General features: G+C 45.1%; 6 protein-coding genes across 6 annotated transcripts in view; 4 read left to right on the top strand and 2 right to left on the bottom strand.

The window, feature by feature from the left end:
- LOC309564447 (uncharacterized protein) overlaps window positions 1–15,649 on the top strand; it is a 714,240-nt gene that overhangs the window by 349,530 nt on the left and 349,061 nt on the right.
- LOC309563950 (uncharacterized protein) overlaps window positions 1–15,649 on the top strand; it is a gene marked incomplete at its 3' end in the record, with an annotated part of 302,349 nt that overhangs the window by 116,817 nt on the left and 169,883 nt on the right. The window lies entirely within an intron of this gene.
- The window catches only part of LOC309563951 (uncharacterized protein), a gene marked incomplete at its 3' end in the record, with an annotated part of 261,782 nt that overhangs the window by 103,864 nt on the left and 142,269 nt on the right, over window positions 1–15,649 (top strand). The window lies entirely within an intron of this gene.
- The window catches only part of LOC309563953 (uncharacterized protein), a gene marked incomplete at its 3' end in the record, with an annotated part of 229,314 nt that overhangs the window by 103,367 nt on the left and 110,298 nt on the right, over window positions 1–15,649 (top strand). The gene's annotated exons all lie outside the window — the stretch shown is intronic.
- LOC309563956 (uncharacterized protein) overlaps window positions 4,609–15,649 on the bottom strand; it is a gene marked incomplete at both ends in the record, with an annotated part of 64,247 nt that continues 53,206 nt past the window's right edge. Inside the window, 1 exon segment of the mRNA XM_082268586.1 lies at window positions 4,609–5,582. Within this exon segment, the coding sequence (XP_082124712.1) occupies window positions 4,609–5,582 (974 nt within the window).
- LOC309563957 (oocyte zinc finger protein XlCOF7.2-like) lies at window positions 6,282–7,103 on the bottom strand (the record flags this gene model as incomplete). The annotated part of the gene is made up of 3 exons (XM_082268587.1): window positions 6,282–6,286; window positions 6,581–6,692; window positions 7,032–7,103. 3 exons carry the CDS (start codon window positions 7,101–7,103, stop codon window positions 6,282–6,284), a joined length of 189 nt encoding a protein of 62 aa, XP_082124713.1.

Here is a 15,649-nt window from a genome sequence, read left to right as displayed (position 1 = left end):
ACACCACAGGCCTTCCTTTATCCAGATACACCACATCCACAGGCCTTCCTTTATCCAGATATACCACAACCACAGGTCTTCCTTTATCCAGATACAACACATCCACAGGCCTTCCTTTATCCAGATACACCACATCCACAGGCCTTCCTTTATCCAGATACAACACATCCACAGGCCTTCCTTTATCCAGATACACCACATCCACAGGCCTTCCTTTATCCAGATACACCACATCCACAGGCCTTCCTTTATCTAGATACACCACATCCACAGACCTTCCTTTATCCAGATCCACCACAACCAAACGTCTTCCTTTATTCAGATACAACACATTCACAGGCCTTCCTTTATCTAGATACACCACATCCACAGACCTTCCTTTATCCAGATACATCACATCCACAGGCCTTCCTTTATCTCAATAAACCACATCCACAGGCCTTCCTTTATCTAGATACACCACATCCACAGACCTTCCTTTATCTAGATACACCACATCCACAGGCCTTCCTTTATCCAGATACACCACATCCACAGGTCTTCCTTTATCCAGATACACCACATCTACAGGCCTTCCTTTATCCAGATACACCCCATCCACAGGCCTTCCTTTATCCAGATACACCCCATTGACTGGCCTTCCTTTATCCAGATACACCACATCCACAGGCCTTCTTTTATCCAGATACACCACATTCACAGACCTTCCTTTATTTAGATGGCAGCTTACTTCTTCATAGAAGGTTAATAGATTGGACTGGCAAGAACAATTCTTCATGAATCCATGCTGATTACTACTAATAATACCGTTTGTATTACTTAAATCTTGTATATAGTCCCTTATCGTCCCCTCCAATAGCTTGCAGACTATTGATGTTAGGCTGACTGGCCTATAATTCCCTGGGATATATCTCGGCCCTTTTTCAAATATTGGTGCCACGTTGGCTTTTCTCCAATCAGCTAGTACCATTTCCATCAGTAGACTGTCCATAAAAATTACAAACAATGGTCTGGCTATCACCTGGCTGAGTTCTTTAAGGACCCTCCGGAGTAAGCCATCTGGTCCCGGTGACTTATTTAAATTACGTTTTTCGAGTCTAGTTCTGAGTCTGTCTTCTGTTAACCACGAGGGTGCTTCCTGTGATGTGGTATTAACTTTCACATTACAGTCTAGGTTACTGTATCCCCCTAATTCTTTTGTGAAGACTGAGGAGAAGAATTTATTTAGAACCTTCGCCTTCTCTCTGTCCTTTATATCCAGATTCCCTTCATCATCCTTTATGGGGCCAATATGTTCTGGCCTCACTTTGTTACTATTTATATACTTAAAGAATTTCTTGTTTTTTTTTTTACTCTCTTCCACTATGTGCCTTTCGTGTTCTTTTTTAGCTGCCTTGATTGCGCTCTTACATTTCTTATTGCATTCTTTGTAATGTTGGAATGCTGCCAATGACCCCTCAGCCTTATATTTTTTAAAGGCCTTTTCTTTAGTTTTTATATGCATTTTCCTCTATGGGGCCAATGTGTTCTGGCCTCACTTTCTTACTATTTATATACTTAAAGAATATAGTATCAGTGAGTGTACTTGTATTTGGAAAAGTGCATCTATTACGTTTTCAGACAGATAGGTTAACATGCTTACATATTCATGAGTTGAACAGACAACATTGTCCCGCACTGTGCTTTTGCTATTGTTACTTGATTTTTTTTGTCCTTTTTGTGACCACCTGTACTGTACTATAAACATTTTCTACTCAATAGAAACTAAAAAGAAAAAAGTTGGGATGCCAAATCTGAACCCCATTGAAGTCAACAGGAGCTGACTGTAAAAAAACAAAACAATAATGGCCTTTTGAACCCCCTTGGCAAAGGAATTTATCTCCATGTTGATGAGGACAAGGGCCTCTTCTCCACAACCCTGGCCTGGTGTATGTGGGGGTCTGTGGCTGGGGGCTTATCAGAATCTGGAAGCCCCTTTAATAGTAAGGGAAACCAAACCCCCTGATACCGGATTCCCTATATGAAGGAGTATATACAGTAGTTCCCCTACTCATTCATAAAAACAGTAAAAACGCAGACACACGGTTTTTGAACAGTTCATCACTGACCATATTTACAATAATCCTCCTGTGCTGCTATAGAGCTAAATTAGTTTTGTTTAAGCAAGCTAGTTTTCACACACACTCTGCAAAAATGGATCAACCCGATAGGTGCTTCTCTTTGATCCCTACCTGTGCAAAGTAGTCCTCTACTGGAGAACACACATAGTTCATCAATAACGTCTTCTGTGCCCTCATCCATCTGGAAACCTGATCCAATTATACTACCTTTCTTTATTTCTCCTTGATCACTTCTTAGTAACACCAAAAATATGAGCTCATGTTCTCTGTTGGCCCTCATATCAAAAATTTAAAGCTTTTACCCCCTTTGGGGATTCAATCCCCAGTCCAGACTCACTAGGACAGCCTTTCTCAACCAGAGTTCCTTCAGAGGTTGCTTGCGGTTCCTTGAGCAATATGCAACTTCTGAATCTCAGATGAGTTCCCACTGTTTGGGTGCCCTCGTGGAAGCCAACAGGAGTTGAATGTTAAAGACAGCAACGACCATTTGACACCCCCCCCCCCCACCCGGGCAATGAACTTTATTTCCATGATGATAAGGGGCCTCTTCCCCACAACCCTGGTTGCGGGGGGGGGGGGGACTTATTGAAATCTGGAAGCCCTTTTAATTATAAGGGAGCCCCTCCCCGATACCAGGACCCCACCATATGAAAGAGTAGGGGGTATATGATACCCCTATTCATTCAGAAAAATTGGATATTTGTACTTACCGTAAAATCTTTTTCTCTGAGTTAACTGAAGGACACAGCTTGCTTCTTCAAGGATGGGTTTGATGCTGCCACCTACAGGAGCAGGACGCTGGATGCAAATTAAATTAGAAGCATACCTAAGTAACCCTTTTTTTTTTTTTTTAAAGAGCTCATCAAAAGCCCTAGGGTTCCTTTGGAGGTTGATAGAGGTTCCTTGAGCAATGAGCAACTTCTGAATCTCAGATGAGTTTCCACTGTTTGGATACTTTTATCGAAGCCTACAGGAGCTGAATGTTAAAAACCGCAACAGCCTTGGCCAATCCCCAGGGGGCAGAGCTTACCTCATAAATAGACATGGGCCATGCCAGCAGGGTAGTCAGGTGGAAGATAAAAGATACATTGTTGAAGAGGCTGTGGAGGCCCTCAGGGGTGCCCCCTAGTCTGGGGAGGGGTGGGGGGTTCCTGCCTAGGGCTGGGGCTCAGGTGCTGGAAGGATCCTGCTATAACACAGAGAAGGAAACCTTACTAGCAGCACAGGAGCAAGAGAGGACAGAGTGAGCAGACCATCCCTGGTGCCGCCCCCTGATCTAGAAAGTTGCAGAATCTTCTAGAACTAGAGGGTGGGGGGGTTAGGAGGAGCTGCCGTGAATATTTATAAGGCCTTGGCCAATCCACATCATTGGCGTCATTGGGGGGAATAGTGCCCTATCGTTGGTGTGAGTGGGAGAAAAATTCCCTCCTTTGTTGATTTTACTGATAAGAATAGTGCCCCATCGTTGGTGTCATTTGGAAGAATAGTGCCCCATTGTTGGTGTCATTTTGAAGAATAGTGCCCCATTGTTGGTGTCAGTGGGAGAAATACTGCTCCATCACTGGGATGGATGCAGGGAGAAAAAGTGCCCCATTGTTAATGTCAGTAGCAGGAATTATGCCCCAATGTTGGTGTCAGTGGAAGGAATAGTGCCCTATTGTTGGTGTCAGTGAGAGGAATAGTGCCCCATTATTGGTGTCAGTGAGAGGAATAGTGCACCATCCTTGGTGTTAGTAAGAGGAATAGTGCCCCATCGTTGGTGTCAGTGATAGGAATAGTGTCCATCATTGGTGTCAGTGAGAGGAATAGTGCCCCATCGTTGGTGTCAGCGAGAGGAATAGTGCCCCATCGTTGGTGTTACTGGAAGGAATAGTGCCCCATCATTGGTATCAGTGGGAGGAATAGTGCCCCATCATTGGTATCAGTGGGAGGAATAGTGCCCCATCATTGGTATCAGTGGGAGGAATAGTGCCCCATCATTGGTATCAATGGGAGGAATAGTGCCCCATCATTGGTGTCAGCGGGAGGAATAGTGCCCCATTGTTAGTGTCAGTGGGAGGAATAGTGTCCCATCATTGGTGTCAGTGGGAGGAATAGTGCCCCATCATTGGTGTCAGTGGGAGGAATAGTGCCCCATCATGGTGTCAGTGGGAGGAATGGTGCCCCATTGTTGGTGTCAGTGGGAGGAATCGTGTCCCATCATTGGTGTCAGTGGGAGGAATCGTGTCCCATCATTGATGTCAGTGGGAGGAATAGTGCCCCATCATTGGTGTCAGTGGGAGGAATAGTGCCCCATTATTGGTGTCAGTGGGAGCAATAGTGCCACAAGGGCCGGATAAAGGCAAGTAAAGGGCTGCAGTTTGGAGGCCACTACAATAAAGCATACAGCAGCTCCATAGTGCTTTCCATATGAAAGTATTTTATTACAAACATGGTCTAGGGCACCCTATCTTGAGCACGGAGGGTGTTCTCAGGATTTCACGCAGTACTACGGCTTCTCCCCTGAGTGAGATGCTTTATGCATAACAAGTCCCGACTTCCGTGTATAACATTTCCCGCATTCGGGGCAGGCATATGGCTTCTCACCCGTGTGCGATCTCTGATGACTGGAAAGACAGGACATATCCGAAAAACATTTCCCGCATTCAGAACAGGAATATGGCTTCTCCCCTGTGTGAGACCTCTGATGTTTAGCAAGATCCGATTTACTGAGAAAACATTTCCCGCACTCAGTGCAGTAATACGGTTTCTCCCCTGAGTGAGATCTTTTATGTGCAACAAGGTCTGATTTCTGTGTAAAACATTTCCCGCACTGGGGGCAGGAGTATGGCTTCTGGCCTGTGTGAAAACTCTGATGTCTGGAAAAAGCGGACTTCTGTGCAAAACATTTCCCGCACTCGGGGCAGACATATGGCTTCTCGCCTGTGTGGGATCTCTGATGTACGGAAAGGACGAACTTCTTTGAGAAACATTTTCCGCACTCAGGACAGGAGTAAGGCTTCTCCCCTGTGTGGGATCTTTGATGTACAACAAGGTCGAATTTCCGCTGGTAACATTTTCCGCACTCAGAACAGCAATACGGCTTCTCGCCTGTGTGTAATCTGTAATGTGTGACCAGTTTTGACTTGTGAAGAAAACATCTCCCGCACTCAGAACAGGAATAAAGCTTTTCACCCGTGTGAGATCTCTGATGTACAGAAAGACTTAATTCAGAGCTAAAATTTTCCCCACATTCGGGACAGGAAAAGTTCTTCTTCCTCTGAATTCTGGCACCGTCCCTCACAGTACGAGGTTGCTCAGAGTCAGAGGGATTCCATGGTCTATCCACACTGTGAAGTCCACCATCCATAGTGGAGCTCATTGTGTTTTCTCCTCCACAATCTCCTGTGATGTCCTCATCTTCCATTTTACAACCTGGAGATAAAGTGAGACGATCCTTTGAGGGTTTCTCCCTGGCGTGTCCTGAAAAAATATAAAAACATCATCAATAGATCTGAGAGGGTTAGTTCATTTCCATCAAGATTCCGTCTGGATCAGGTAGATATGAGTGAGCAGATTTCCCACATTGGCTGATATCACTCAGCTCCCACCCTACTCTGGACCAATCAGTGCGCAGTAACAGAGCAGTGATAAGCGAAGAATATATTATGGGTCACCTGTGCTGATCTCTGTAGGAGTGTCCTCCTCTATGAATGTCCTCGTCATTCCAGCCTCCTCCGTATATTGCTGATCATCCCTCACATACGTCTCTTCTACTTCACCCTCAACTTTCATGTTCATCAGATCTTCACCCTAAACCAACAGAATGGCAGAAAATAACATCTGTAACATAGAAGTATTTATGATGTGAGATCACATAGAAAATATCATCTTGTAGAGTCCACACATCGTCTCCACATGTCAGAGAGTTCAATCACTTTATGTTCCCGACCCTCAACTCCACCTACCTGATGATGGTGAGGGATGGTGTGACCTTCCTGTGTGGAATCCCGGGAATACAGAGGACGGGGACATCTCTCTGGTGGGTTTCTGTAATTAGGTGGTTCAACCATGATATCCTTACAGAGATCTTTATGTCTTTCAAAAAGCTCCTTCACCGCACCATACTCCTCATCCTCCACTTTATACTCTTCTTTAGCAATATTATAGTCCACAAGGTTTTCACTCTAAATATATATTAAGACATTTATTGTAACAAACAAGCTTGTGTATAAATCATAACTACCTATGGTTGTTATTTATTTACCTGATCATGGTGTGCATAATTATGATCTTCCTGTGTGGAATCCCGGGAATACAGAGGACGGGGACATCTCTCTGGTGGGTGCCCATTACTGGATCCATCTGTAGGAAACACACACACTGACTGAATACATTGTTTCTATGTGTTTATCAGATGATGGGGGATCTAGGTGGATCCTCCGTACTGCTCTCTCCTTTACAATAAAGTCTCCTCTTACCCGGTGATGTGAGGGGCGGCTGATACTCCATCATGACGTCCTTGTAGAGATCCTTGTGTCCTTCTAAATACTCCCACTCCTCCATGGAGAAATAGACAGTGACATCCTGACACCTTATAGGAACCTGACACACACAATGATACAGTCACCATCCAGACACATCCCTTGTCTGTTACTGGATAATGTCCCAGAATTCCCGGCACCGCTCACCTCTCCTGTCAGCAGCTCCATCATCTTCTTGGTGACTTCTAGAATCTTCTCCATGTTGTGTCTCTCAGGTTTTAGGGAGTCACATGGAGGCACTGTGATGGTCATATGATCACCTGACTTCAGAAGAGGAATATCATGTTAGAATCCCAGAATCCTCCTCACCTATCCGGTCAGGTCTGTATTTTATTAATAGAGATAAGAGTGATGTCATGTGACCTCCCAGAATCCTCCTCACCTCTCCGGTCAGCAGGTAGATGATCTCCAGGGTGAGGTTTAGTATCCTCTCAGTCATGTGACTCCGGTCCTCCTCCATCCTCATTGGTCATGTGATATAGGTCTCCTGTAGACCAATAAATGATGAGAGAATTATCTGGACTGTACTGGTTGTATAATATATCCCCCTCCTGCCAGAACAAACCCCCCAGCCCACATTCCCTACAGTACAAATCTCATCAACAGCTCCAATCTCTCTCCTAGTACAGCTCCTTCTCCACAGCCCTGAATCCCTCCTCCCATCCTAACCCTTCAGTGCAGACCCCTTAATTCAATCACAACCCCTCAGTTCAGCCCCCCTCCCACTTCCATCCTAACCCTTCAGTGCAGACCCCCCATTTCCATCATAACCCCTCAGTACAGATTTTTCCTATAACATTCTCCCCCCCCCCCCCGCCTATCCCCTCTGTACAGAACCCCCATTTCCACCCCAACCCCTCAGTACAGACCCCCATTTCCACCCCAACCCCTCAGTACAGACCCCTCACTTCCATCCTAACCCTTCAGCACAGACCTTCCTCCCATCCTAACCCTTTAGTACAGATCCCCTTCCCATCCTAACACTCAGTACAGACACCCTAATTTACATCCTAACCTTTCAGTACAGACTCCCCCATTTCCATCCTAACCTCTCAGTACAGAACCCCACTCCCACCCTAACCCCTCAGTACAGACCCTCTCACTTCCATGTTAGCCCCTACGTACAGACACCCCTCTCAGCCTAACCCCCCATCCCCCTTGCATCCTAATCCTTCAGTATAACCCCCCCATTTCCATTCTAACCCCCTCAGTACAGACCCCCTCATTCTCATCCTAACCTCTCAGTAAAGAACCCTTTACTCACATCTTAACCCTCAGTACAGGCCCCCCTCTCATTCTAACCCCTCAGTACAGACCCCCTCTCATCCTAACCCCCCCAGTACAGACTCCCTCATTTCCATCCTACCCTCTCAGTACAGACCCCCCTCTTATCCTAACCCCTCAGTACAGAATCCCTTATTTCCATCCTACCCTCTCAGTACAGACCCCCCTCATCCTAACCCCTCAGTACAGACCCCCTTCGCATCCTAACCTCTCAGTACAGACTCCCCTCTCATCCTAACCCCCCAGTACAGACTCCCCTCTCATCCTAACCCCTCAGTACAGACCCTCCCCCTCATCCTAACCCCTCAGTACAGACCCCCCTCACCCAAACCCCTCAGTACAGACTCCCCTCTCATCCTAACCCCTCAGTACAGACTCCTTCATTTCCATCCTACCCTCTTAGTACAGACCCCCCGCTCATCCTAACCCCTTAGTACAGACTCCATCATTTCTATCCTACCCTCTTAGTACAGACCCCCCTCTCATCCTAACCCCTTAGTACAGACTCCATCATTTCTATCCTATTCTCTTAGTACAGACCCCCCTCTCATCCTAACCCCTTAGTACAGACTCCATCATTTCTATCCTACTCTCTTAGTACAGACCCTTTCACTCCCATGTATCGCAGTACAGACCCCCTTATCAGCCTAGCCCCTCAGTACACACTCCTTTGACCTAACCCCACAGTACAGATACCCCCTCCCAGCATAATCCCTCAGTACAGATACCCCCCCAGTACAGACTCCCTTTTAGTGCAGATCTCTGTGGATCAGTGGCAGTCCAGAGTGAAGGAAGTCCTCCCCTTGGGGCAGTGTCATGTGATGGGATCCGAGGAGGAGCCTCCCCTTGGATCTGAACTACCGCTATCTGCAATGGTGCGGCAATGTCTATAATAATAGCACTACAGAGCCGCTTCTTCTTCTCTGACAGCAGTCATGTTTGGGATGGATCCAAACCCCCAGAGTGCCGTTACCTGGTGTGAACCACATTCCCTGTACCCCTCGCAGTACGCCATTGCCTGCAGGGTCAGAAATTTTTTTCTTGTGTTGAGCTGCTTATTTTTACTCTCCCGGCAAAGAAAACCAAAGAAGATTCCCTTTACGTCCGAATAACATTTTTATCCCCCGTTCCCAAGAAAAGTCATATAATTCGATAGCTGGGAAAGGTGACACATCTCCAAAATAAAGGAAATGTTGCAACACTAAGTGGGGGAATGTTCTGCCCCTAAAGGGGATAATCTATGTTTCCACACTATATATGTGTTTATCATCATCTGCTGGAGATAAAAGACCTCACAGTGACTATGGAGGAAGAGGACGAAACATGACGGAGGGTGTAAATAGAAAAATAAGATCTTATTACCTCCTCTGCTGCCACTTCCAGCAATGTCTCCTCTCTACTTCCTCTCAACTCCCCTTTCACCCGGAAATTCCTGCTTCTACATGACATCACTTCCTGTCTTCCATAGAGACTTCCTGTCTGCGTAGACGTGGGATCACCACCTTGCTGGGCTCAAAGGAATTTCACCCCCGAGAAAAGCCTCGTAGGGTGAACACGGCCTTGTGCTATGTGTATATGTACTGTATATCCTTATAGATGGGGTCATCTCCACTAAGTAATAATTACCTCAAATTTTTCACTATGTGGCACTCCTCAGAAGAAATTTTCTTTAAAAAAATATTTGTCTTTGATGAACACCTTCCCATGTGGCTTTGCAAGCCTTGTGATTCCCTCATTTATCCAAAGATGTCCGAAGAAGGCATCGGGAATGTGGATCACTCCCTCACCGTCCTCATAAAAAGTCCTCAGTAACAAGATGTTCACATCTGCTGCAGCAAAGCAGCCACGAAGAGTCCCATACCCCAGTATAGATGGGATGGAGAATTAAGCCCCGTGCACACGATCAGATTATCGAACGATCTGTCGTCCATTTTTTGTATGCTAGTCTGATGTGGAAAGTGAAGAGGTTATTTTCATATGAATTTTTCCGTACGACAGAATTCTACTTCAGAAGTGATGTCATGTGCTGGATTGGTTTGTAAGTGTTCTTTCGTCTCTGAGCATGCCTAGTCTTGCTCTTAAGATTTTTTTCCGTCGAAATCTGTACTAATGAGACTAATTTCGGACGTTGTTTGACAACAAAAATTATATAGCCTTCACATCAGGATTTTGTCGGCCGAAAAGTCGGAGTCGGCTTTTGAAAGCACCATACTAACAATCCGAAAATCGGCAGATCGATCGTCAGACGAAATTTCCCTTCAGATTTTCTTATCGTGTGTACGGGCCTTTACTCCTTCTCTTTCATCAATCAGCATGTCCCACCTCTGACTCATGGATGATAGGAATCTATGTCTCCTGAACCATATGCTCCCTCTCGAACATCTCCTATAGCAATGTCTGCAGTCTCTGACCATCTCTTTCATAATGCTTATAGTGTTTGACCATCTCCTGTTGTGTGTCTGCTGTTTCTGACACTGTATAGCCCTTTGTCAAGGTCAGGGGCCGTACGTTAGGCCCAACTTATGAAGAAAGTTGACCACCACTAATGTAATTTATAATATTTTTGTGCTGACACCGTGTGGCATCCAGTGTAACTACCATTTGTTTGTTATTGTTTTTCTGAAGTGATACAGTCCAATTAACCTATAAATCTAGGTCAGTTGGTTTAATCCATAGATAGTTACCTCCCTTCTTCATATTCCCTCAGTTCGTTTTGCAGCCTTTGTATTGGCATAGATGTAGCGCTACTCCCGTAGGAGCCACAGGATTACTGCCTAGGTCTACCCAAACTTCTCTGCCCTGCAGCCAGGCACACAACAGGCTCATTCACTCTTTCTCCAATGACCAGTCTAGGGGATGTTGTTTTTGTGGTTTTTATTTTTGAAGAACTTGGATAAAGATGAGGGAAGTGGTGGGATATTCCAAAGATCAGAACTATGTACAACTTCAGGACTTGGCATTCCCATCTGAGCAAGCTATAATGAAGTCTGGGCTTGTAACAAACAATAGACTTCGGCTTAAGTAGTAGTAGTAGTTAGAGCCACAACAAGCCCCTCTAAAATCGTAGATTATTTGGACAGAGCTCTTCAGAACACCAGCCGGTATCCCCTTTAACAAACTCACAACGGACTATAAGGCACCAGAGGGGTAGTTGGAACACAAAGTCCCCAAGATCTCTCAGTGTCTGTATTCACAAGGCCCAAAGACAGATGGATGCTTCCTTCCAATATTCCAAGCGACACCCTCCAGTGATGCCAGACAGATCTTTGGCAGACAGCTCCCATCAGCTTCCTCTAGGCACCTGGGTTTCAGCATCTGCCCACCTAAGGCTCACTAACAGCTGCTTCCGCCTGGGAGGGCAGCTTGCCCCCCCCCCCCCCCCAGGCTGGACTCATCCACTCTGGGAAAAGACCCAGAACGCTGTGTTCTCCCAGAATAACTATAGTCTCCCAGCATGCTATCAGAGCCTGCATTTCTAGGATAGGCTGGGGCTGTTTCAAAGACTGGACTTAGGGAGAAAAGTAGGACTAGGAACCTGACTGGGAGCTGGAGTGGTAACCTGACTGGGGTGCTGGACTGGAGACTTGATTGGACACCTTGCAGAGGGAGATCTGACTGAGGAGTGGTAATATTGGATGTTATTGCTAGCTAGCTAGAACTCCAGTTGATGCCTAATTATTGTTGTGAATATAGCAATGTCCCCGCAGGGCCTGCTGAATAATGACTTGACGGGCTCCCCTGATTACCAGCACAACCAGCAGTGAATCATCTTCCATCTCTTTCTCTTCCTAGCAGAGGAAGAAAGTTCCTTCACTTCGTCTCCATGTATCCTCGATTAGCTTCCAGCCTTCGTATTAACATAAAAATCATTCTCGCTTTACTTTTTGATTTGACCGGTGAACATCCCATGTACTGCATTTAGCCCCCGTTCACACCAGTGCGACTTGTCATGCGCTTTGAGAGGTCCAAATTGCAAGACAAGTCGCACCCTATTGTCGGCAATGGAACTATTTTAATTCCGGCGACTCCAACTTTGCGGTGCCGCACGGATTTAAGAACAAAAAATTCCTTCACTGTTTTTTTGCCATTTCAGGTGCGACTTGCATAGACATCTGTGCTGAAGTCGTACAGATGGCAGCCAAGTCGCACTGGCCTGCGGGCTTTGAAATCGTGCGATTTCAAGTGAAGTCGGACAATTTTAAAGTTGGATTCAGTGTGAACGTGGCCCTAAACCAGTAAAACTATGTTGGATTAAACTGCTGTGTCTTATTGGAGAGTTGAGCTGTCTGCGGAGGGCACTAATTCAGGTGATGACCATGCTGGCCGCATTGACCAAGATCTTAAGGAGATATGTCACTGCATAAAGCAGTGCTTGAAACTAACACATTCACAAAATCACTCCCTTTCAACACACCCCCTATCCCCAAAGATAAAAATAAAAGTTGGGCTTACACCAGTTTGGCCTGTTATCCCTGATTCCCATGTAAATGCCACAACAACGTAAGCTAGATAAAAGATCTTTTGCAGATGATCCACTGAAATGATCAGTCCTGTTATGTAGTCTGATCTCCCCTTCTCTTCACAAGCAATATCTAGCTCCTCTATCACCATGGTGTCTTCCTTTGAAGCTTCTGCTGAAGATCAGACTAAACCACATAACCAGCAGTGACTCATCTTCTTTCTCTCTCTCTTCCTAGCAGAAGAAGATAGTCCCCACCCTTCTTCTCCATGTTCCCTCAGTTTCCAGCCTTCATATTGACATAGAGATAATGGTCTTTTACACTTTGATTTGACCGGTGAACATCCCATGTACTGCATTTTAACCAGTAAAACTATGTTGGGTTAAACTGTCTTATTGGAGAGTTGAGCTGTCTGTAGAGGGCACTTATTTGACCGGTGAACACCCAATGTACTGCATTTAGCAGTAGAGATGTATAGAACTGTTCGCCGGCGAACAGTTCCCGGCGAACTTAGCATGTTCGCGTTCGCCGCTGCCGGCGAACATATGCGATGTTCGGTCCGCCCCCCATAAGACATCATTGAGGCAAACTTTGACCCTGAACTTTACAGTCAGCAGACACATTTCCAGCCAATCAGCGTACCTCCCTCCCACCTCCTATAAATAAGCAAAGGCAGCATCCATCTTAGATCATTCTGAAGCAGTGTGTGTAGTGAGAGTAGGGAGAGCTGCTGCTGCTGCTGCTGCTGCTGTTAAGCTAGGGACAGTTAGTCAGTGTTCCTGGTCTTGCAGTGTTCTTGGTCCACTACTGCTGTAATATCAGCACCCCAAAAAGCCCCTCTAAGGGCTGGTATTTGTGTTTTTTTTTTTATATATATATATATATATATATATATATATATATATATATATATACCTAGTGTCCCCAAAAGCCCTTTTAAGGGCTGGTAATTGAGGATTTTTTTTATTTATATATATACATATATATATATAGTGTCCCCAAAAGCCCTTTTAAGGGCTGGTAAGGTAATAGATTTTTTTCTTTATATATATATATATCTATTGTACACTGCAGTTGCCTGCCCGCTGTGTGTGAGAGGCCACAGACCTACCACAGACTGTACTGTGTGCACACCACACTCATTTCGGGTGGCACAGGCACAGTACCTTGCATTTTAAAAAATATTTTTTTTTTCCTCTGTCATAATTGCAGTGAGTGCTGTGTCAGGTCCACAGAGTGCACTGTACCCACTGCAGTGCACTGCCCACCACTGATATATATACGGTGGCACAGCATCTTGTTGCAATAAATTGAAAAAAAAAATATTTTTTATTATTGCAGTTGCCTGGGCTGCCAGTGACTGTCAGGTCCACAGAGTGTACTGTGCCCACTGCAGTGCCACTGTGTGCCCACGCACCACTGATATATAAGGTGGCACAGCAGCTTGCAAAGTAAAAAAAAATATATATTTTTTTTAATTGCAGTTGCCTGGGTGCCAGTGACTGCTGTCAGGTCCACAGAGAGTGTACTGTGCCACTGCCCACCCACCACTGATATATAAGGTGGCACAGCAGCTTGCAAAGTAAAATAAAATATATTTTTTTAAAATTGCAGTTGCCTGGGTGCCAGTGACTGCTGTCAGGTCCACAGAGAGTGTACTGTGCCACTGCCCACCCACCACTGATATATATGCCTGCAAGAGAAAAAGCCAGCCGCAGAGAAGCCGTATTCCTGAAAATATAAGAAAAATGCTGTTTTTTAGGGGTTCTGGACATGCTACAGAGTTGAAACTTGACAGGTACACTTTTTAGACCCCCCAGACACTAAATACAAAAAATTACATGCCTGCCTAAAAAAATGCCCGCTAAATGCCTGCAAGAGAAAAAGCCAGCCGCAGAGAAGCCATATTCCTGAAAATATAAGAAAAATGCTGCTTTTTAGGGGTTCTGGACATGCTACAGAGCTGAAACTTGACAGGTACACTTTTTAGACCCCCCAGACACTAAATACAAAAAATTACATGCCTGCCTAAAAATATGCCCGCTAAATGCCTGCAAGAAAAAAAGCCAGCCGCAGAGAAGCCGTATTCCTGAAAATATAAGAAAAATGCTGTTTTTTAGGGGTTCTGGACATGCTACAGAGCTGAAACTTGACAGGTACACTTTTTAGACCCCCCAGACACTAAATACAAAAAATTACACGCCTGCCTAAAAAAATGCCCGCTAAATGCCTGCAAGAGAAAAAGCCAGCCGCAGAGAAGCCATATTCCTGAAAATATAAGAAAAATGCTGTTTTTTAGGGGTTCTGGACATGCTACAGAGCTGAAACTTGACAGGTACACTTTTTAGACCCCCCAGACACTAAATACAAAAAATTACATGCCTGCCTAAAAAAATGCCCGCTAAATGCCTGCAAGAGAAAAAGCCAGCCGCAGAGAAGCCGTATTCCTGAAAATATAAGAAAAATGCTGTTTTTTAGGGGTTCTGGACATGCTACAGAGCTGAAACTTGACAGGTACACTTTTTAGACCCCCCAGACACTAAATACAAAAAATTACATACCTGCCTAAAAAAAATGCCCGCTAAATGCCTGCAAGAGAAAAAGCCAGCCGCAGAGAAGCCGTATTCCTGAAAATATAAGAAAAATGCTGTTTTTTAGGGGTTCTGGACATGCTACAGAGCTGAAACTTGACAGGTACACTTTTTAGACCCCCCAGACACTAAATACAAAAAATTACATGCCTGCCTAAAAAAATGCCCGCTAAATGCCTGCAAGAGAAAAAGCCAGCCGCAGAGAAGCCATATTCCTGAAAATATAAGAAAAATGCTGTTTTTTAGGGGTTCTGGACATGCTACAGAGCTGAAACTTGACAGGTACACTTTTTAGACCCCCCAGACACTAAATACAAAAAATTACATGCCTGCCTAAAAAAATGCCCGCTAAATGCCTGCAAGAGAAAAAGCCAGCCGCAGAGAAGCCGTATTCCTGAAAATATAAGAAAAATGCTGTTTTTTAGGGGTTCTGGACATGCTACAGAGCTGAAACTTGACAGGTACACTTTTTAGACCCCCCAGACACTAAATACAAAAAATTACATGCCTGCCTAAAAAAAATGCCCGCTAAATGCCTGCAAGAGAAAAAGCCAGCCGCAGAGAAGCCGTATTCCTGAAAATATAAGAAAAATGCTGTTTTTTAGGGGTTCTGGACATGCTACAGAGCTGAAACTTGACAGGTACACTTTTTAGACCCCCCAGACACTAAA

This window comes from Pelophylax lessonae (genome assembly GCF_965119305.1).
Source record: "Pelophylax lessonae genome assembly, chromosome: 9".
NCBI classification, from domain to species: domain Eukaryota; kingdom Metazoa; phylum Chordata; class Amphibia; order Anura; family Ranidae; genus Pelophylax; species Pelophylax lessonae.
This window is presented reverse-complemented; position numbering and strand designations above follow the sequence as displayed.